Here is a 23,941-nt window from a genome sequence, read left to right on the forward strand (position 1 = left end):
ATTGCCTATGTAATTTACATGCATCGACTATACAAAATGTATCCTACAATTTTAACAAGGTATGTATTGAGATTTAATAAAAATGTTATGTATTGTCTATGTAATTTATATGTTGCAAAATGTACGTTGTAATTTTTCACAGGTTACGCATTGAGATTTTATAAAACACACCATGTATTGCCTATATAATTTATATGGATCGACTATGAAAAATATTCGCTGTAATTTTTAATAAGGCATGAATTAAGATTTAATAAAAGATGTCATACATAGCTTATGTAATTTATACGCATCGACTAGGTAAAATGTATGCTGCAATTTTTAAAAAGGTATGCATCAAATTTTTATAAAAATTTGCCACGCATCACATATGAAATTTATACATATCAATTATGTAAAATATACGCTATAATTTTTAACAAGGTATGTATCGAGATTTTATAAAAAATGTCATGCATCACCTATATATTTTATACGTATCGATAATTTAAAATGTACGTTATAATTCTTAATATGGTATGCATTGAGATTTAATAAAAAAAAACATCACGTATCACTTATTTAATTTATATGTATCGATTATGCGAAATATATGCTATATTTTTAATCAAGTATACATCAAAATTTTATAAAAAATGTTATGCATTGCCTATATAATTTATATACATCGACTATGCAAAATGTACGTTGCAATGTTTAACAAGGTATGCATTGACATTTTATAAAAAAAACTCCATGCATCGCCTACATAAGTTATACACATCGATGATGTAACATGTACATTGCAATTTTTAACAAAATATACATTGAGATTTAATAAAAATTGTCACGCATCGCCTATGTAATTTATACGCACTGACTATGCAAAATGTATGCAGTAATTTTTAATGATTAAGATATATATCGAGATCTCATAAAAAATTGTCATACATTACTTATGTAATTTATATGCATCGATTATGTAAAATTTATGTTGCCTTTTTTAATAAGATACGCATCAAAATTTTACAAAAAATAATATTATGCATTGCCTATGTAATTTATATATATTAACTATACAAAATGTATGTTGCAATTTTAATAAGGTATGCATCAAGATTTCGTAAAAAATATCACATCGTTTATATAATTTATATGTATCGACTATGCAAAATGTACGCTGTAATTTTTCACTAGGTATGTATCAAGATTTCATAAAACACACCACGCATCGCCTATATAATTTGTACGTATCGACTATAAAAAATATTAACTGTAATTTTTAATAAAGTATGCATCGAGATTTAATAAAAGAAGTCACTTATTGCCTATATAATTTACACGCATGGATTATATAAAATATACGCTGCAATTTTTAACAAGATATACATTGAAATTTCATAAAATAAATGCTACACATCGCATATGTAATTTATATGTATCAGTTATATAAAATATATGCTACAAATTTTAATAAGATATGCATCAAAATTTGAAATTTCATAAAAAACGTTAGACATCACTTATGTAATTTATACGCATCGATTATACAAAATGTACATTACAATTTTTAACATGGTATGCATCGAGATTTAGTAAAAAATATTACACAATACCTATATAATTTATACACATTGACTACGCGCAATATACGCTATAGTTTTAACTAGATACAAATCAAAATTTTATAAAAAATGTCATACATCGCATATGTAATTTATATGCATTGGCTATGCAAAATATACGTTGTAATTTTAACAAGGTACACATTGAGATTTCATAAAAAAACGTCACATATCGTCTATGTAATTTATATGATCGATTGTAAATGTTTGTTATAATTTTTAACAAAATATGTATCAAGATTTTATAAATAACGTTATGCATTGCCTATGTAATTTATATCCATTGACTATACAAAATGTATACTGTAATCTTTAACAAGGTATGCATCAAAATTTTATAAAAAAATATTATGTAACGTCTATGTAATTTACACGCATCAATTATATAAAATATACGTTGTAATTTTTAACAAGGTACGCATCGAGATTTTATAAAAAAATGTCACGTATCGTTTATGTAATTTATATGTATCGATTATACAAAATGTACGCTTTAATTTTCACAAGGTATACATCGAGATTTCATAAAACATGCCACTCATTGCCTATATAATTTATATGCATCGACTATGAAAAATATTTACTACAATTTTTAATAAGGTAAGCAACGAGATTTAATAAAAGATGTTACGTATTGCTTATGTAATTTATACGCATCGACTATGCAAAATGTACGCTGCATTGACTATGAAAAATTTTCATATACTTTTGAATAAGATACGCATCGAGATTTAATAAAAGGTGCTATGCATTCCTTATGTAATTTATATGCATCGACTATACAAAATATACGCTATAATTTTTAACAAAGTACGCTTCAAAATTTTATAAAAAAATGCCACTCATTGCGTATGAAATTTGTATGTATCAATTATGCAAAATATATACTGCAATTTTTAACAAGGTATTCATCGAAACTTCATTAAAAATGTCACATATCACCTATATTATTTATCGTATCGATTAGGCAAAATGTATGCTACAACTTTTAACATAGTATGCATCGAGAATTTATAAAAAACGCCGTGCATCACTTTTTATATGCATCGACTATATGAAATGTACGCTATAATTTTTAACTAGGTATGCACCAAAATTTTATAAAAAACGCCACCCATTACATATGTAACTTATGTGCATTGGTTATAAGAAATGTATGCTACAGAAATTAAAAAATAGACATGTATATGTTTAATAAACTAAATGCACTCATCTTTAAAAAATTAATGTATTAAGATTGTATAAAATAGATTGCAGAAATTTATATCCATTTTCTTAGCAATAAAATATTAAAAAGTAACTCAATATGTTACACCATAAATGAATGCGCTCATCTTTTAGGAATTTGGATAATTTTCTAGAACAAAATATGAAAATCATCACTGAGTATGTTACACCATAAATCATTATTAAAATTATCATACTAACATAAAATCAGATGAAGAAGATAGGAGTAATTTAGGTATTTATAAATTATTTTATATATTATAATGGAATATTTATTTTAGTACTGTCTAAATAACCTAAGGTATTAAATAAAAATTATAGAAGAAAAAAGGAGGGGTCGGATTACAAAATTCTCAAAGACGGATGTAAATCGCAAAAATAGGTAAAATATAGGGTGTGATCTGTAAAAATCCTAATAATGAATCATAATAGCATTACTATACAATATCACAACATAATTATAATAAGGGTTAATTCCCTTATCACCCCCTAAACTATCACCCATTTTTATATTGACTCCTTGAATTTTTTTTGATACACACTGACCCCCTAAACTATTAGAAATACCCCACTTTACCTCTTCCGTTAGGTTCCGTTACACATTTCTGTTCAAAAGATGTCACGTGATAATCACTTGATTAATATATGACAATTTTACCCTCATACATGTGCAAGTCACATGATAAGTCATCAAAAACTTTTAGGTGGACGAAAACACCCTCTTCATTCTCTCCCTCCATTACTACAGTCACAACCTAGCCGATCGCAGCCTCCATAGCTTTACCATCGTCGCCTCTTTCGCTTCCACGACGTTGACCACCGTCGCCTCCTCCGCAGCCTACCGTTGCCCTCCTCTCTAGCGTGCTCGAGTTCGGATCCACCGCAAGATCTGCATCCTTGTCGGAGCTGGATCTTGGATTAGTGCAGCTTCAGCAGCTATGCCGCTGCCTCCGGCGACTACGGCCGATTAAGGGATAGATTCGCTCTCTTCTCCGAGCCCCACCTTGGCATCGCCATCGCCCTATTCTCCGAGCCCGACGCCGTCATCGTTGTCTTCTCCGAGCCTTTTCTCTCTCTCCAAATTCCTCCCGTTCGCCGTCGCCCTCTTCTTCGAGCCCTCTCTCAAAATGCCTCATGCCCTCTCTCAAGGCCTCGAAAGGCTTACTTCAAGTCTTTTCTCTTTATTGAATTGCAGGGATACTCCTTGCAATGGAATATCTATACATGCTTGGAATTATATACCGTGACCTCAAGCCAGAAAATGTCCTTATTCGAGAGGATGGCCACATCATGCTCTCCAATTTTGATCTATATACCGATCAAGTCTTCCAACGTAGACTCCAAACCATTTCATAAGAACAACACAGCATACTGTGTTCAGCCCACATGCATTGAGCCGTCCTGTATCCAGCCATCATGTGCTGTTCCCACCACATGCTTTGGGCCTTGCCTATTCTCCTCCAAAACTGGGTGCTCTGAGTTGACGGAGTTCGCAAAGAAGAAGAACCCATTTGGGCAAATCCAGAGCAAAGACAAAGACGATGGTGGGCAAAGGAAGTCATTTTCGAGTGCCTTTGTGCGGCATTCGACGACGACGTCATGCTCCTCTTCCAACTCATCCTCCTTCTCCAGTGCGAGCTCGACGGGTTTAGTACCAAACCGGCATTGAAGAGGAGTAGCAGCGCCAACTCGGAGCTGGAGAATTTGATCTAGGGGATGATAGCTTATTGCAAGAACCCGACGTCCCTCTTCTTTGAGTCCAATGTCGTTGTTGCCCTCTTCTCTGAGCACAACATCGTCGGAGAGGTCGCAAGAGTCATTGGGGGTGAGGGGGAGGGATCGGGCGAGGTGGGATGTGGTTAGAGAGAAGAGGAAAGAAGGATTGTTTATAAAGGGGATTAAGGCAGAGGGAGAGGGTAATGAAGGAATTAAAAAAATAAAATATTTAATATTAGCTAAGCCACTTAATTATCTCGTCATTATAAGTGGAGGGGTAATTTGGTTAATTTATTAATTCTGTCAACGACGTTAGGGGGTGAGGTATTTCTGATAGTTTAGGGAGCCAGTGTGTATCAAAAAAAAGTTCAGGGAGTTAATGTGGAAATAGGTAATAGTTCAAGGGGTGAAAAGAAAATTATCTCTTATAATAATAATAAATCATCACTGAATATGTTACACTACATATATTACAATTATAGTCGAATTACACGATATAATTTTATAATTTCTTGCTACTGCCTCCTTTACACTCCAACCTATCATAGACAATCTCAGCAACTATCTTTGCTCTGATTTTTATAATATCTCGTTAGTGAAAAGTCACACTACAAAAGTTGTTATAAGTAATCTTCATATTATAAGATAAATATGTCACAATCTTGTCTGTTCATCTAAAATTATATAACTAATGAGTTTATTATAAATAATAATAAAAACTTGGATGAAATAAAAACATACACTCCTCATTGTTGTGAGATATTTTCAACAGAAATTATTTTCTAGTCCTCTTTTTCCATCAACTTTGACACATACCATAATAGATCTCATCAATCAATCATCTAATTACGATATTGAGTTATTTGATATAATATGCCCTTAAAATAACTAATTTTAAAAAATATATATAACCATAAATATTTAGAAGTATTAAGCTAAAACTTAAATAAATTGTATTACATCTACTCAGTACATTTAGGAAAATTAGTTATATATTGGGCTTCTAAATCAACAAACTCTAATTACGCAAAAATATATATATATATATATATATATATATATATATATATATATTTACAAAAATCAATTACACTAAAAATGTATTTTTTACCCCTAATTACAAAAACAATGTAATATAGAAAGAAGAGTAAGAAGGGCTTCATGCGTGAAAATAAAAGTTGGGTTTGATAGTGAATGAGAGAAAAACCAAAGACTAAGAAGAAGGTGGTTTTTAGCAGGTAGATATTTAATTAAATGGTTGGGTTGAATTAGAAAAATGATAAATTAGGTGTTATAGAAAAAGAGACCCAAAATATAATTCAAAAATAAAGGAGCTCATATTTGCCAATATTAAAACTAATAGGGCTTTTTAGTACAAATCACTCTTTCTAAACTACCATAGTTTTTCTGAATAATTTTATATCTACATAGAATATGTGAACTAAGAAAAATACCTATATAGACCCCTCAATTAAAAGAAAAAAAATTATATCAACTCTCCGAAGTAAGAATTTTTTGTAAATAAACAAGTTTAGGAGGTGTATACTGAAAATGGTGATATATAATTAAACCTATTTTTAGATTTAAATCTCAATAAAATATTTTAACTAGGGCATTATTAAGTCACATAAGAAAATATGGGGATGGGTAAAAAAATATTAGAATTGAGCTTTTCGGGAAAAAAAAGTTTACATTTTTTGGGCAGCCTTGCATGCAACACGGAGAACTGAGGGTGTTCTTTTAAACAAATTAAAATAAAACTGAAACCTTTATTAATGTAGACCATTTAGAAAATTTTATGGCTAGGGCTATGAATTTTAACTATTTACAAATTGCGTCACACATTTTATCTATTAAGATGCATTCTATACCATTGGATTTCCCTGAAACATTGATTTTATATGTTTTATGACACCCACATTTTAGAGTTTCCATGCATACATTTACATACTTTAGTTCACTACTCTAGTGTCCACCCTATCTGCCTTAGTTGAACATTTCTTTTGATTGTATATATTATCTATCATGTATGATTTTCCTTGTTGGAGGAAATGAGAATTTTATCTAGAATGAAACTAGACTGGATACCGTTAAGATTTTTTGAAGTCTAAAATGATTTAATGGGACCCACAAAATTAAAAGTCTAAAATGATTACTCCAGATTTTTTGAAGTTGCATTTTTACGTGAAAAATCGAAACATTTAAAATTTTTAAATTTCTATGCTTGAGATTGCAAAACGAAAAATCCACTATACCGGTTAAAATTCAGTTTAATTAGAATTTGAAAATAAAAATTATTCTATGTTTTGTGATTCTTTTAATATTAAGCATAAATTTTCAGCACTAATAACTTTATAATAGAACAATCATGTATATTTTTGACCAGGTATGAATGACAAGGGTAATGTTGCATGCTAAAAATATTTTTCAAAGTTTTGGTCCGAAGTAGTAAACAAAGTTTTGATCAATCATATCTATTTTACACTAGGTATGAATGACAGCATATGAACTATAAAAAGATAAGAAACATAAAATTATATATTTTCATGTGTTTGGTAGTAAATGTTATATTTTAACACTTAACAAAATTTGATTCCAAAAGCGAGTGTATATCCTTAGGGTATTCAAATAATAGTAGAGCATACAAAATATTCAGTCTTGATATGTTCTACTATTATGGAATCTGTAAATATTATTGTAGGTGATAATTTTGTTGAAAAATTTGAAGTTCCTCTTATTGATGATCCTACGTGTACATCCAATGACAACAATAAAGAAAATGTGATTACTATAACAACTTTGAACATGAATAAAGATAAAGTGGAAGAGGAGAAAGATGATAATGACGAGTTGGAACCATCGATTAGAGTCAAATTAAATCATTTGTTGTCTCAAGTGATTGAAAATGTGACTAAACTAATGAAGACAAGAAAACAAATCCAAAGTGAGATATCTTTTGTGTGTTATACTTCTACTTTTGAATCAAAAAATATAGAGGAAACTCTTATGGATGATTTTTGGACTTATGTTATGCATGAGGAATTAGAGCAATTTATTAAAAATAATGTTTGATACTTAGTTTCTAGACCTAAGAATGTGAATATTTTTAGAACAAAATAGATTTATATGAATAAGAGTAATAAACATGCAACATAGTTAGTAATAAAGTTAGGCTAGCAGTATAGTGATATAAATTTTGATGAGATATTTGCACGTGTTGCTAAACTAGAGTTTAATATTCGTATACTTCTTGTCATTTGAAATTTAAATTATGTTAAATCAAGTACTTTCTTAAATGTTGTCTTAAATAATGACATGTATGTCGACAAATTGAATAGTTCATTATGGTTCACATGTCTAAGTCTTTGGTACCAAAAATCTACAATTTCCAAAGTAGCATTGTTACATTTTTAAATTATTTGAAGTTTCAACCATATAGTAATTATCAGAGGATCTAGACACACAATATATAACATTGCCTTCATGATATAGAATAGTACAACCATTTTTGAAGAATTTACCTCAAAATTTTTATCATAAATTGATTAATACTCAAGAGATTTTCTTTTATAGAAAATATTTTTAAGAATACTTATCTTTTCTTTACTTAGTTGAATTTTTGTCTCCAAAGGTCACAACTCCCCTTCATAAGTTTTCTGAGTTTAAAAAATATGGATTTATCATCAGACATATGTATTAAATAATCACTATCAAAATACCACACATTTGATTTTAGAGCTTTCAAAACTGTATGTATGACATAACATTTCAAGTCACTTTTCTTTTCTTAAATATATTTTATTTTCACACCATAAATGAAAGCACTTTTAGGTTTTTGTAAGAGTTTATAATTATGTCTAGTATGCTTTAAAATACCACAATGATAACACATGGGTATGGAATTTTCTTCTTTTTACCTTTTCTTGAGGAGTGTGATTTATGTTTATCTTTTTCACCTTTGATGTCTATTATGATGTTGATTCAGTTTTGACTTATATATATTTGTCTAATTTATTTTGGAGGTTCAATTGATGATTTTATATTATCTCCCTTTTGAATGCCTACATAAACAAAGATAATCTTTTTATTACTTGAATTACCAGTGTATTCAAGTCCATGTCTGTCTTTTCTAAAAATTTGAGCTTTCAATATCTCGTCTAGTTTATTCTTCCCTTTCAACAATTGCTCTTGTTTAATCTCTTCAATCCTCATTATTATTATTTTTTTTCTTTGCTTAGTTATTATGTGAGAATTTTGATTAGTTCAAGTTCTACACTGTATTAATAAGGAATGACGAACTTTCTCTATGTAATTGCTTGGTTTAAATTGTACTTTTATGATATAATTGGGATATGACCTAGTTGTCTTGAGCTGAATTACTTCTGTTTTCCAAGAATAGAGGCTTTGGCTATCGCATTTGAATGCTTGCATATGTTTGCAAATACAGATAATATGATTTGCTTATTCGAACGCGGGAAAGTCGCATTCGAATACCTACATACGTTCTCAAATATAGAGAACATATTTAGCTTGTTCGAACACACTCGACGAGAATGCATTGTTTCTAAGATTTTTTTTGATTTGTTTTACTTGTTACTTTAGCTTTTAAATATGTGGAAGACAATCTTATTGTCATTATTGAATGAAATAGAGTTTTATCCACCATTATTCTTCTCTCCTAATTCTTTCCTTCCTCGGCTATGCCGCCTCTAACCCCGTCAACCAACCTACCACCCTAGACCTTTAAGGGAGACCTTCTTCTCCCTCTTCTTCTACTCTCCCTACTCTCGTATTAACCCAATCCATCACTCCTAACCTTCCATCTCCATCAACCCTATAAGTGCCACCCTATTACTATAGGTTTACCACCACCATATGTCACCTAGGAGTCCGTGCCCTACCTACGGATCTCAATTCCTTAGATCTTTCGACCTTTATATACTACAGTGATGATATCTCTAGATCTAACCATTTGATTCGAGTGAAATTAGATTTATTGGAAAGCTTTTTCATAGGATTACAGCATATCAAAATTTACGTCGATCCAACAATTAGATCTTCAGAAAATATCTTAACAACTCTATACAATTTTCTATGCAAAACTAGTTGGAGTCGGATCAACTCTTTTTAAGCGAGATCGAATCATTTTGAGATTTCACGAAATACTCTGTCGGATGCTTCGAAAAAAAAAAATTGAGGAAGAAGGAAGGAGTACCAAAGTCCAAAATATCTCTATCCCTCTCAAACAACAAGTACATCATTATAACTAGACACGTAACATAAAAAATAAAATAAAACTAGACACGTAACATGCCTGCCAGCTTTTCTACGGAATCCTAATAGAAGACCGAATATTATAACTATTTTCAATAGTTATTTACAGAGAAAAAAAAAAGAAAAAAGGAAAGTGAAAAGAAGCTATCAAGTCACCAATAAAAAAAAATGTAATTATCCCTTTAATTTTATAATAGAATAAAAAATGTTCGTAGGTTCAAATAGCTAAAATACTGAAGAAACATAATATTTGGTTTTCTACATGCTATCCACTCAAACAGTGATAATTAATTATCCCTCGTGCAGAACCGGCTCAAATCAGCTTCTTGTTTGGTTTGATTAATTAATTAATTAATTAATTCTCAAAGTTTGATCCGGTTCCTGTTGGATAGGATAGGGCAAGATTCAAGTCTGCAATTACCCAACCCAATCTCGGAAACATCGGGCTAATAATTTGAACTCAGATCCGAACCTGGCTGGCTCAGCGCCGAGCCAGGGGTCGACCCTACGCACTCACTCACACTCCTTCTTAAGCCGAGCCGTCCGATGGAGCACAGGAACAGAAAAGAAGCTAGGGCTCCTCTCCCGTCTCCCGGCGTCGTCCGCCACTCGCTCGGCTCCGATCCGGCTCGCGTCGGCTTGACCGATCTGGCTCACATCGTTTTCCTCGCCGATTCGTCTTCTCCTCCATCCGCACCGCGCCGGTGCCGTTCTCCTAAGCTCGCGCCGGAGATCGGCTCACTCGGGCCGGGAGACGAGTTCGAAGCCGTACGCTTATGGCTGCCACATGAGGTAAAAATAGATAAAAAGGAGAAAAAAAGTCTTTTTATATTTCCTATTTTTCGATTCCATTTGTTTAACTGAGAATTCGATCTGTGGTTTGTTTAACTGAGGATTTGATCTGTGGATTTATTGAACTGCGATGGAAAAATTGTTTCTTTCTATTATTTTTGGCGTATAGTTATTGCAGTTTGTATGGGCTGAACAATTTTGAAAATTATTAAATTGCTTGAAGAAGAATTCTCTTCGTTTGAGAAAGAAAATCTGTTCATTAGTCTGAATTGGGAACTGAGTGGAAGTTCAAAGTTGGTTTAGAATGGATGTATAATGTATTCTTTCTGATTGCATGGGACCTATCTCTTTCTGATAGTAGAGAAGCTAGATAAGGATGCATATATGAGACTAGTAGGTACTTTGAGGGTCATTTGTGCAAGACAATGATGTTTTGCTTGTATCGAAATACTATTGCTAATTGAAATGTCTTGAAGACAGCCCTATAATTTAAAAAAAAAAATAATGGCCTAACATCTGAGTATGTACAATTAGCTAGCATAAATCAATATATCACATCAAGAGTAGGAATTGTAGCATGTTGTGCTAATAGTCCTACCATTGACAAAGTTATCTGTAATTTTGGTTGTGAACAATTTACTAATATGGTTGATAAATTACATCTACTTCACAAATTGTTGCAAGAAACTATGTGTACATCTACTTCACAAATTGTTGCAAGAAACCATGTGATTGACAGTAAAATAGAACATATAGGAACAAAATCATATGGTCTCTCGGGGTGGGCATTGAACTTCCCTTAAGATGGCAAATGTCGTCTCATGGTGAGAAGGTCATAGTGTTGGCTCCAAGGTATTATTCGGTCCATGCCTCATGATTTGCCGCTAAAACTCCACTAAATATGTTCCCGTTGCATCTCTGAATAATTAAATTCCAAAATCAAGATGAACCTTTTAGATAGTGTTTTCACTACTCGAGTCTATCTCAATCTCTTATTTTGATTGTGCCTTACAAGAAAAACTAGGCTAAACACTTATCTCAAGTCAGCTTCATTTACCTACAAATGATGACCTTGGAATTTTTCTTTTTGGTAGTTTCCAAACACACTCTCATGGAATATTGATAACCGAAAAGCGGTATTGAACCTTTATATGTTCATCTTGCATACTTCTGAATTTGTTTTGTTTCCATCTACTACTTCACAGCACAGCTTTACTAATATAAGCAATGCCCTGTGAGCCCTTAAACCTCTGTCCTGTTGAAGTGAAAGTCACACCTTTACTTATGAGTTACCTCTTTGTCTTGCTGTAACATGAAAATATCCATATGCTTACCATACCAGAATAATGGTTGAATATAGTATCTTCTGGGCCTTGCTTCTGCTCCTTAGAGACCTCTGTCACCTTCATCACTTCACTTATTTCTATGCGTGGTATGTATCTACAAATTTTGGAGTCCTTTTGACTTAAAATAAGATATCAGATCTGCGTCATCGCATGCACATACTTGGCATAACTGTTGGATGAGCTCAATGAGTGTATTATTTATTTATATCTTCAAGTTCCCAGTTCCAGCTATCTCAGGGGTCATTTCATTTTATCAATTAATGGGAACCTTGAGCATGAGTAACTTGAAGAACTCTCACTGTTGGTGTGTATGAGATGAGCAATCCAAATAAGAAAGAATTCTTCTAATTTTATGGTGCCTATGATAGTGTAAAGGTGATGAGGTACGATATACCCGAGTTCATTGAAACTCGGATGTTGAACTTAAAATGTTGATAATGCTGCCCAGACATTAAACAGGTGTCAGAACTGAAAAGAAGTTCCCTTTTATTAGATCAATTGGACTCTATAGTTTTTGGCACCTTTTCAGAAGAAATTTTGTTAAACATTGCCATCTTTAAGGTCACCTTTAAGCCACATAAGTATGGGGATTCTTTTTCTCAAAATATTTTTGTTCTCGTGTAGTTGGACTTGTATGGTTGCTAAAACAGATCTTTTTATGGGCATTGGATGTTAATGGAATATGTGATGTGGGTTGAAATAAATAGACATTTAGATTATCTAGGACAGTCAGTTCCTCATACATGTCACTGCACCTTCAGGTTTCCTCCTGTTTCCTGGGTACACTTGTGAGATTTTGATGCAGAATCATGATAGATTTTTCCTTTTTCTTCAGTTTATTTTTGAAAAGAAGGGTAGATACTACACTGTTTCATTAGAAACATAGCAAACTGATTGTATGCTCACACAAGAGAAACAAACAAACTAAAATTTTCAAACAGGATACATCCAAATCCATCAAAACTGAAAAGAAAATACTCCAATTTTGAGTTCTTCTTCTTCCTCCAAAAACTGATGAAGACTAGTACAGTTCTTTCCATTAAAATTGCAAAAAATACACCTATTCTCATTCCAGACTACATAAAGATTAACGGTTAAGCTTGAACACCTGTTCTGTGAGAGAATTCATAATGCCTTTCTCATCACATGCTTTGCTCAGGATAGCCACCACATTCCTAAAACTCCTCGATTGTATAAGCAACTTAGATTCCCGCTCTTCATTTCATGTTACATTTGGATTCATAACACCCACAAGTCTACCTTTATGCAAGTTAGATGCAGTAAGGTAAGAGTATAATTTCACATGCAACTTATGTGCAGGTTCTTCCTAATACATGTAGACATAGACATGTGGCTGATGGATTCTTTTAGGGAAACTTGTTCTATGATGACAAACTTCTTGTTGAAAGTTTGTTCTCATAGTTTATTGATAAATACCTATAATGCTATGATAGTTATAATGGTTAATTATGTCTACATCCCCTAAACTATACTTGGTTTTCACGAGAACCCTTTAAACTTTTTTAAGTTATAATGTTCTCTCATAAATTTTAAGAAAATTTTAATGTCACCCTTCCGTTCGTGTACTGTGAAAAAAAATTGGGCAAGTCAACTTACGTGACAATCATATCAGACATAATTAACCCTGAAATGACCTAGATGTCCTCGTGCATTTCAATCAAATTAATGGAGATTTAAATACAACTTAATTTTACCATTTAATTAAATTAGGAAAAAAGAGATAATTTAAAATTTTCTTATCTATCATCTTTGTTCCAACTTCCCCTTCACCATCACCGACTTCTCCCCCGAAAGCCGAGATCGCCGAGATTGCTATTGTCAACATTGCCTCCCTACCGCTGGCTTGCGACAACCTGGCACCAGTTGGCTAGGACTCTAAGCTGATCCCCACCTTCCCCTTCTCCCCTTTCATCTGTCTTACCGTCGGCAACATCGGCGACTACGTGCGGTGAGGGCGTGGGTGTTCATCTTCTACACATGGTGAGGGCAAAGGTGGAGTCGTCCACGTCGTCGCTCTACTAGGGTGAGGGCGGAGTCGACGGCCACCTTGAAGGCAGATTTATTAATTTTATTTCATTTTGCTGGCTAAATTTATTGAGCTCGTTTACATATTAGGGGTATAATTGCCATTAGTTATTTTTCGTCACCCGTTTCATTTTGTTTTAAAGTTTAGGGGAGAGATTGTAACTTAAAAAAATTTAAGAGATTCCCGTGAAAACCCGGTATAATTCAGGGAGTGTAAACATAATTAACCATAATTACAATGTATTGAGATTTATGGAAAAATATGAAAATGCAATATTCTTGATTCCAGTGATCAATAGGAAATGCCACTGGCTAAAGATTAAATGCTGGAATTTGGTCTATCTTAATGAATACTGTTACTATTATTTATTGTATTTGTAGAGTTTGATGCTATACGGCCTCATGTTATCTTGATCTTTTTTGCATCAGTTGTCACTATTAATTATTAAAATGTTCTCCAAGATTGCAAGTGATGAGGGTACATTACATAGGAATTTCAGGAAGTTCCTACTTATTACTTGTCCTGTCTGTTTGTTGGCAATTGTCTTTTTCCAAGTTTGCAATAATTTTTAATTGTGAACAATTTAAATTGGATTACTTTGCCATTCTGATTTCAATTACTTTTCTTTAAAATAGTTTAAGTGGTGTAAGGAGTTTGTTATATCTGGTATAGCTAAAACTAGTCCACTGAATTTTTGCCTTTGGATTCTTTGAGTCTGTTTTCTAATGTGAGAGTTTCTGTAGATTCCTGTAGGGCATTGGTAGAAACACAATTCCTATTGAAGGGTTATTCTGCTAGGGCAATATGCAAAAATAAAAGCTGCTGAGCCATATCTGACTTCTTTGCAGCTGACATAGCCATCAGCATTACTATGATCTGAACGAGTACTGCATTTGAATTCTTAATAGAAGATTATTTCTCAACATCTGGAAAGTTTTCTGCTCTCAGATGACTTGTGTTGCTAATATCTTAACAGATGTATCAGTAAAGTTAAATTTTGTTCATTTCTTCAAACAGCTGTCTGTACAGGTATATTGCTTATAACAGATGGAAAAGAGAACCTTAATGGATATGACCTTTGTACCCAGCATAGAACCTATATCATCTGCAGGTCCTTCTGAGAAAGCAAATGCTGGCATGCCATTGAAGCAGAGGAAAAAGTCGATGACCTCGCTCTATCTCAAATTTTTCGAAACAGCTCCAGATGGAAAGAGTCGCAGATGCAAATTTTGCAAGCAAAGTTACTCTATAGCTACTGCAACTGGTATTGATGTTTTTTTGTAACTCTTCTCTATTAAAAAAATACCCATATCTTGCTGTGCATGCTTAAGCTTTCCTGACATGAACAATTTCTAGACAAGTTCGGATGAGCTCTGTAGTATCTCTCCAAAAATGGATTTTCTGAAGTCACTTAAAATTTTAAAGTAATTATACTTCTGTAGACCATTGACAGTATAAAACCTGAAATACTCGTCTAGTTGTATGCCCACTTTTGTTTGCAGAAGTGACCCAAAGCATTGGCCAATACACAAGAGACTTTGCATGCACTCATATCATATTTGAAGGGAGTCTATTATCATTTTCAGAATATTTTCTCATGGGTGTCATAATTTGGCTCTGTGAAGGGAATCTCGGGAGACATCTTAGCCACCGTCATCCAGGTTATGATCGCCTTAGTGATACTGGAGAACAGATGCAACAGGCTATTGTGACGAGCAAGAAATCTCAAGTTCAATCTAAACCTGCAATTGATCATGATCATCTGAATTGGTTGTTGCTTAAGTGGCTGATCGGTGCCTCCATTCCTCCTGCTGCTCTTGAAGATGAGATGCTCTCCAATTCATTTAAATTTCTCAATTCATCAGTCATGGTCTGGTCAAAGGAGAAGGTTCAAGCTGTCACCCTTGAAGTTTTCAGAAGTATGCGGGAGGATGTAAGAGCATCACTTGAACATGTGAATTCTAAGGTTTCCATCACTTTAGATTTTTGGACTTCCTATGAGCAAGTATTTTATATGTCTGTTAAATGCCACTGGATAGATGAGAACTGGTCCTTGCACAGAATTCTTCTTGATGTTTGCCATATTCCTTATCCATGCACCAGTTCAGAGATTTTCCATGCCCTTATGAAGGTTCTGTTGACATACAATATTGACTCTAAGGTCCTCTCTTGCACAAATAATAACAGTCAACAGGCAATTCATGCCTGCCATGCACTGAAAGAGGAGCTGGATGCTCGTAAAATTCCTTTCTGCTATATTCCTTGTGCTGGCCGCACACTGAAATTAATCATCGAAGATGGCCTGCTAACTGTAAAACCAATATTGTCGAAGATTCGAGAATTTGTGCTCGAGCTGAATTCATGTCCAGAGATTGTTGATGATTTTAAGCAAATGGCTGCACTTTATCAAGAAGGTCAGTGGAAATTTCCCATTGATGCTTCAGCAAGCTGGAATGGTGATTATTCCATGCTTGACCTTGTTCGGAAGGTACTATATACCATTATTAAAAATTGAATGCATACCTTCATTTATCCTTCATCTCATCATAGATTACTCAGTTTAAGTTTCATCCTGCAGGCCCCCAATGCAATGGATAGCACTATTAAGAAACAAGAAGAAACTTTTGGAAGTCGAAACTTGACACTAAGCGCCACAGAGAAATCTGGGGTCAACATTCTGCATTCATACCTGGAGCCATTCTATAAGACGACAACAAACTTATGCACTTGTAAAGTACCTACAGTCGGTCTAGTACTCTTCTTCATGGACCATGTCTTTGAATTGATCAGTGGTTGCAGGGAGAGCTGTCGGCAAGAATGGCTCAAGAATGTAGCTGATGAGATGGCCAAGAGGGCTAGGAGCTTTAGCACTCAAGTTAGCAACCTTTTTACATTTATGGCTGCAGTTCTTGATCCAAGGATTAAGAAGGAGCTTATCCCTGAAAATCTTAACTCTGAGAAGAACTTAGAGGAAGCAAGGAGCCATTTTCTGAGGGACTACTCCAGTGGCCAATTCTCATCAGTGACTAATGGTTTTAGTATTCAGGATACCACTGAAGATACAGATGTTTCTTTCGCTGAAGAGATTGCACGTAAAAGGCGTCGCATGAGCATGAGCACCACTACTGATGAGCTATCGCAATATCTATCAGAGCCTCCTGCACCGATTGCTACAGATGTTTTAGAGTGGTGGAAAGTGAATGCCACACGGTATCCACGGCTCTCTCTTATGGCTCGTGATTATTTGGCTGTTCAGGGGACTTCAATTGAGCCTGATGAGTTATTTACGAGCAAAGGTGACAAAATGCATAAACAGCAGTACTGTTTACCTTTCAGCAGCATGCAAGCTATAATGTGCATAAATTCGTGGATCCCAAGTGGGTATCCTTTCAAATTTCGATCAACAGAAATTGACTTCGAGAAATTGATACAATCTGCTGCTGCTTCAGTTGACATTGCCAAGTCTTGAGAAGATACAAGTTATTGAGGAAGTAGATTAGTGTAACCTGTTGTCAAATTCCATTGTATGTTATAACATCATGTTGTAATTTCTAGTCTCCTCTGTACAGGTTGTTTTCTAATCCTTAGAATTGCAGTGGTTAATGAATTATACAGATGCCACAAGTCCCTATTTCTGAATGCTCCAACTGCATGTATTCTTTGAAATCATGCTTGCTATCTTTACGATATATGTTTATTATGTTATCAAATTCTGTTTATCTCCTTGAACTGAATTTGGACAGGAAGATGCTTAGTTTAGGCTGGGGACGTGGATGGACATAGGGTTCTAATTCTGGCATATATCTTCAACTAGTAGAGTGGCTAGCGAATAGGTGCTCTCTATTATCGGAACCTTACATCTTGGCTAATCTTGCATCCTACTTTGGAAATATATATATATAATGGGATTTTTCATGATCTAATTTTTTAGTAACTAAACTCACCGTTACATTATAAGATTGGATATATATATTATACAACTTTTAACAACATAATCTAAATGTTGAATCTCAATGTCAAGGCTGTGTACCATTGTGGTTGTTTAGTTGACAAGAAGGGCCATCATAATCCTAGAATAACCAAAAGATAAATAAAATAGTGGAGTAACATGTCTTAATAGTGTATGGACTATGGAGACAACAAATACGAGTCCGATAATAGTATGTATAAAATACCTTAATCCTCCATGTATACTAAGGTTGACAACGGATTTGCATAACACTTTATACTTAGCTTTACCTCTTGTTTTTTTGTTGAATAAAATGCATTATTTAACAACTGCAATAAATATAAAAAGAGCTGTTAATATCAGTGACAACAAAGCATATATGTAGGTCAAAAGAGGCCCTTATCAGGTATACCCATAACTCATATTACAGCTCATATTTACAAGACAATTGATGGGACGATTGGCTATGTAGTATATATAGGAGATAGACACAAAAGACAAAAAAAGAAAAAAAATATAATCATAACATATGGAAGTTTATGTGCATGGTGCAAACCTTTTACCGTGTTGATGATTTGTGTAGCATCAATTTTGATGGCTAAGGCTGTGATATATCTATTTCAAATGTAGAAGAGTGCTTCACAAAAGATAAAAGTTCTGCAACAAACGTAGAAGAGAAGTCACCAAAATGACTATTGGCTACAAATGGGGAACTTGACTAGGTTCGCAAGATGAAGTCCATTCCACCTTGCTCACTGGTATCCGAAAATGAATTATTAGTGTTGAGCTTCAAGAACTTTAGTAAAGAGGATTCCTAGTGGATGAGCAGATCAAGATTTGGAAGAGTGGCTCACTTCGAGTAGAGATGCTCATAATATTCATACGAGTGTAACAATGCATTCACAAATATAGAAGACAATTTTAAGAGAGTTGTTGAAGGCCATATTTTTGCGATATAGCCATATGCCATAAAGAAACCACAATTAGAGAATAGAAAAGGGCTATCTCACGAGGAGCCAATTACCATTCTGGCCATCTCAGCCCCAAATTCTAGTAAGCTGAGAAGTAAGCCCAATTTATTCTCAGTTGTTTTATCGTGGAGTCCACAGTCTGGGACAACACTAGCACCTCTATTTGCTAGATCAAATAGACACTCTAAAGCGCTTCCACGAGAGACAAATTGACTTTGCAGGACTTATCACAAGAATATTTTTTTATTAGGATGATAACCCTAAAAAGACAGATTTCCCATCTTTTTTTTCAACTCGAGAGAAATACAATCGGGGGGCCTAATTCGAATCCCTCAAGTAAAATAAAAACAACACCCACATTTAAACCCCATTTTTTTTCTAGTTTAGTTTCAAGAGGAAGATTTTTATCTTAATAAAGAGATGGATGTCTTAGATAATCTTCTATTCGTTATAACTTGGGGGTATTGAATGGTTAAGCTAACACAAGAAATGATACACATTCTTAGGGGTTGCTCACCTTGAGCGCAAGGCCCACAAAGCCAAGAGTCATAGTCACCTCTTAAGAGGAGAATAATTTCATAGACCTTTTCAATAAGACAAGGGTCAAAGAGAACATAGAGAATATCCTCCCTCTAAGTGCACTGCAAAATAAGATCAGAAGCATTATAAACCCTATCAATTAGTTTCATATTCAAATAAGTGAGCCACACCTAGAGGGGCATAAGGAGGAGATCTATAGATCAATAAGAAACAAAGTGGAGTTTCTATCTTTGATGATTTTAACAAACCCTTATGAGCATGCTCGAGAACTACGACGGCAACTGTAGGCCACATTATAATTGTAGTTGGGCCACCAAGGGGCTTGAACTTGGCTTGGACTAGTTGAGTCCAAGCCCCATCCTCCTGGTTGAGCATCGTAAGCATATTCTTGGTCACAAGGGCTAACCTGCAAGCCCATAAATCTCTAATTGTCATGCCAACCCACCTACCACTTTGGACTAAGTTTCTTTGTCATAGATAAGAAGGTGTAGGCTACAATGGCTTTGACTAGGGCCTAAAAAACATGCATTCTAATTTAGAAATTTTGTCCACTACAGCCAAAGGTGGACAATAACAAGTGCAAAAGAATAGCATTAATGACAGAATTAATAAATATTAGATGACTCTCTTGGGTGAGAGAGGATTGCTTCTAACTTGCAAAACATTGGTGAATGCGGGCAAGAAGGTCTTCGTGATCACAAATGAGGAGGTATCTAGGAGAGATTTTGGCTATCATATATTTGAAGGAAAAGCTACCCACATTTCATTCTAAAACAAATTTAAGCTCTCTAACAAGTCTACTACTAGGCAAATTAGAAGGGAGAAACATCTCGGACTTAGAATTGATGCGCAAGTTAGTAATTTTCTCATAAATGTTGAAAATATCTATAAGAGAGAATCAATATAAGCTTTTAGAATAATAAGCAAGTCATCAGGAGAGATGATCTCATGTAAGTTGACTAATGTAAAATTTGCTTTATTTCACAAAAGATTTTATCCAATTAGCACAGATGATCTCATGCATGAGACTAAAGAAAATTTGCGAGACGATTATGAATAAGAGTTAATTGCACTTTAACTCCTTGTGGTTTGGCTCAATTTCACAAAGTCTCCATATTTTTAATTTAAGTATTTAATTCTCATATGGTTTTGACTAAAATATAATTATTATTTTTAATAATATTTAACCATACTAGAGGTCAAATTTGAAGATTGTCATTATATATAAAGTTGTAGAGAATTAAATAAACTTTTCAAAAATACAATCCGACCACATAAGTCGAGTCAATCAAGTCGAGTTAAGAATGGATTCTTCCCATAAAGATTTTCATAAATGTTGGAAACTCGTTCATATGGTTTTTCAAAACGTTGTTTGTTTGAACGTGACACATGCTTGAAGAAACATATCAATAAAGAGCAAGTAGCTATCCAACGTGGGAAAGATAATCTAACGAGTTGTTCCAAAAAGATCATTGTATACAATGTGGAAAGACATTCGAAGAGCGGTTTGAAAACTTCAAACATTGGGTACCAGTTCGAATGAGATTTGTAAACCTGATAAAGTTGAAACCTCAACCCGTTTAAACGATATTAAGTCTACCCTCATTGGACCAAATTAGGTTTTTCTAGACGCAATCTTTCTGGGATATTTAAGAGGGGCAACTTGAAAAGGTGAGTAACACCTCTAGAGGTTACATTGAGTTACACTTGAGAGAGGATAGAAGTGCTTTTGGAGATGCTAGAAGCTTAAAGACATTGAATTCATCTCATGCTTATTTAGTCCAAGATTGAATAAGATATTGGAGATTGCTTCAAGGGTCGAGGTTGAGCTACAACCTTAAGGGTCAACGAGGTTGGGAAGCAAGCATAAAAGACGATGTATTAAGGAGGAGTCATGCAAAACACTATTGTGATGATTACAAGTAACAACAATTAATTTATAAGTGTTCTTATAATTGCTAAACCTATAATTCTTGGTTTTCCCTCGTAGAAGAGGTACATGATTTTTCACGTATGTTAAATTTGTATAAATACTTGAGCTACAAATCAACTCTCAATTATTATATTGTTGCAGTGATAGATGTTAATGTAGATAACTTGATTAAACTTATTCGGTGCTCGATGATCAACTTTTGTTATAAACTAGTACTCAGACATATGTAGATAACTCTCCTCATATGATGAAAAATATACTTTGTGAGAAAAATTGAAACATCACAAACCCGTTACATGCATTTCACATGAGGTTGCCCTCACATGACACTCATGCATAGACTGAAAAAGCTAGGAGCATACATATCGTCACCAAATAAAATCAAGATAGTGAAATAATAAAGCCCATAGACCATAACCAAGCCCATAAATATTAGAAAAGCAAGGGAATCCCTTAATACAATAATACAAGCTAAAAATAAGCTACAATTAGGGAAAACATACTCATTTACGTTGTAAACAGTAATAGACAAAAAAATTGTATAAAATAGAATTTTCCTAAGAATTTAAAGATTGATTATATAAGTAGCTAGGCAAGTGGTCAAACCAATACACTAACATGTCAATCCTCTTAACTATTATAAATAGATAATAAAAGAGGCCTAATGCCCCGATTAAGTGAACTGCTACAAAAGCTCTTGCCATATGCCCTTCATATGAAGTTGCCTTCACGTGAGACTCACGAGTAGGTTGGAAGAGCTAGCAACACACATATCGACACAAGATAAGACTAAAATTATGAAAATAATAGTAAAGTCTATAGGACATAATAAGTGCATCAATAATACAAAACCAAGTGAATCCTCAAATATAAGTGCACACCTTGAAAATAAGATACAATAAGAGAAAAATATTCCCCTTTACTACAAAATAAGTAATAAGAGAGGCCTAATGTTCCCATTAAATGAACTATTATAAAAGCTCCTACCGCAATTATAATCAATCTATATCATATATTAAATATAAATGAGTCTAATGATTAGCAAATAACTCTATCTCTAACATAATAATGTGAAAATGAATTACATAACATGGCAAAATTTACGCATTTACATCTAACATAATAGGCACATAAATTGTCAAGAAAATATAATAGCAAACAGTCTCAGACTCATCTCTATATTATTTGCATATCATGCTAAAGATCAACCCAAAATAACATACGAACGATGTACTCATCTTTAATAGTCTCTAGGTATGATATAAGGCAAGTATCAAGTTATATTAATTAGCACATCCAGCCAACTCTTGTACTACACTCAAATAAATGCTACTAAGAGGAAGGATAAACGCTAGTTAGCAATAAAGTTATTTGTCTTTCACCCAACAAATAGCTAATTGATTGTTCACCGTCGTAGACTAAGTATCTCAATCGTAGGGTCATATCCTCATTTCTTGTCATCGTTGCTACCACGGGATCATCCTTTTAGTGGAAATTATGTGCCACCACTCAGGGAGCCCAACCCTATATCATTGGATATTGTTAGATCTATTATATCATACTCTCAAACCTCTCACTTAAATATTCGAAATAGTTTGATCAAGATCAATCAATTATTTCTGTAACACCCGCCACCAAACACGTGACTCTCATATGGGTAGAACCCACGTGACCTGCTAGTCAATGTTTCAACACAATATACAAACGAAAAACTCATATTTTCACAAATAAAATAGACAAAGAAGCCCATAACATCAAGGCAATAATAAGCCCAAAATACATATCCATAAAATATAAGCCAAAGCTCACGTAGGAGCTACAAGCCATCTAACTTAATTTATATGAATAGAATAAAAATAAGAAATAGAAGACTAAAAGCATATCTTCGCTAGATCCTCCATGAGCCCGAGTTCATCTACTAATTTGAAAATGATTCTACTAAACGATGGTGAGCATAAAGCTTAGCAAATATTTACTTCTATAGTCTACAAGTAGTATAGACAAGAATGCAATAATATGTAAATATGAATATGCATATCATAATCAAATAGAATGCATTAGTACCACATACTTATCATGCTCATCCAATGCGCACATACATTAGCAAACAGTAACATGTCATGTGCCAATTCGGACTAATATGTCCTCAATCTCATGCTCCCACTAAGCTTTGCATATAGGTCATGTCAATACTACACCACATAATATGCATCATCTCAGATTTTCAAGTCTGTAACTTAGTGTCAAACAGAGCTATGCTCGTAGGCCACATCAAATACTCACACCTGACCACACACATACCCCTAAGAGAGGGTCGACCCTAGCGGTATAATCGCTAGCCCATCACTCGGCGAACAGCATGACCGATTGTCTACCACCGCAGATTAAGGACCTTAAACGTAAGCCCCTCACATAGATTAGTATTACATATAAATATTATCATCCAAGCCCTCGGCTCTACATCATCACTTCATCATGCAAAAATTATGAGCTATTGCTCACAGACGCCCTCACTTTATGTCATGGGTACTGATAGGTCTAC

The 23,941-nt window shown here is 33.9% G+C and overlaps 1 protein-coding gene across 5 annotated transcripts; it reads left to right on the top strand.

Moving 5' to 3' along the window:
• The first annotated feature begins 10,371 nt into the window (after nucleotides 1-10,371).
• Nucleotides 10,372-17,641, top strand: LOC140777713 (putative AC transposase). Of its 5 annotated transcripts, none has more exons than XM_073122019.1 (5): nucleotides 10,372-10,613; nucleotides 14,750-14,934; nucleotides 15,023-15,270; nucleotides 15,632-16,494; nucleotides 16,585-17,641. In XM_073122019.1, the coding sequence occupies exons 3-5, from the start codon at nucleotides 15,054-15,056 to the stop codon at nucleotides 17,473-17,475; spliced, it is 1,971 nt and encodes a 656-aa protein (XP_072978120.1). In that variant the 5' UTR covers nucleotides 10,372-10,613; nucleotides 14,750-14,934; nucleotides 15,023-15,053; the 3' UTR covers nucleotides 17,476-17,641. The 5 variants fall into 5 exon arrangements, with proteins under 5 accessions (XP_072978120.1, XP_072978122.1, XP_072978121.1 ...); XM_073122021.1 differs by having other exon boundaries at nucleotides 14,855-14,934; XM_073122020.1 differs by having other exon boundaries at nucleotides 14,855-15,270.
• The last annotated feature ends 6,300 nt before the right edge of the window (nucleotides 17,642-23,941 follow it).

Source organism: Typha angustifolia, chromosome 15, assembly GCF_048772165.1.
Source record: "Typha angustifolia cultivar Huaian chromosome 15, ASM4877216v1, whole genome shotgun sequence".
Classification (NCBI taxonomy): domain Eukaryota; kingdom Viridiplantae; phylum Streptophyta; class Magnoliopsida; order Poales; family Typhaceae; genus Typha; species Typha angustifolia.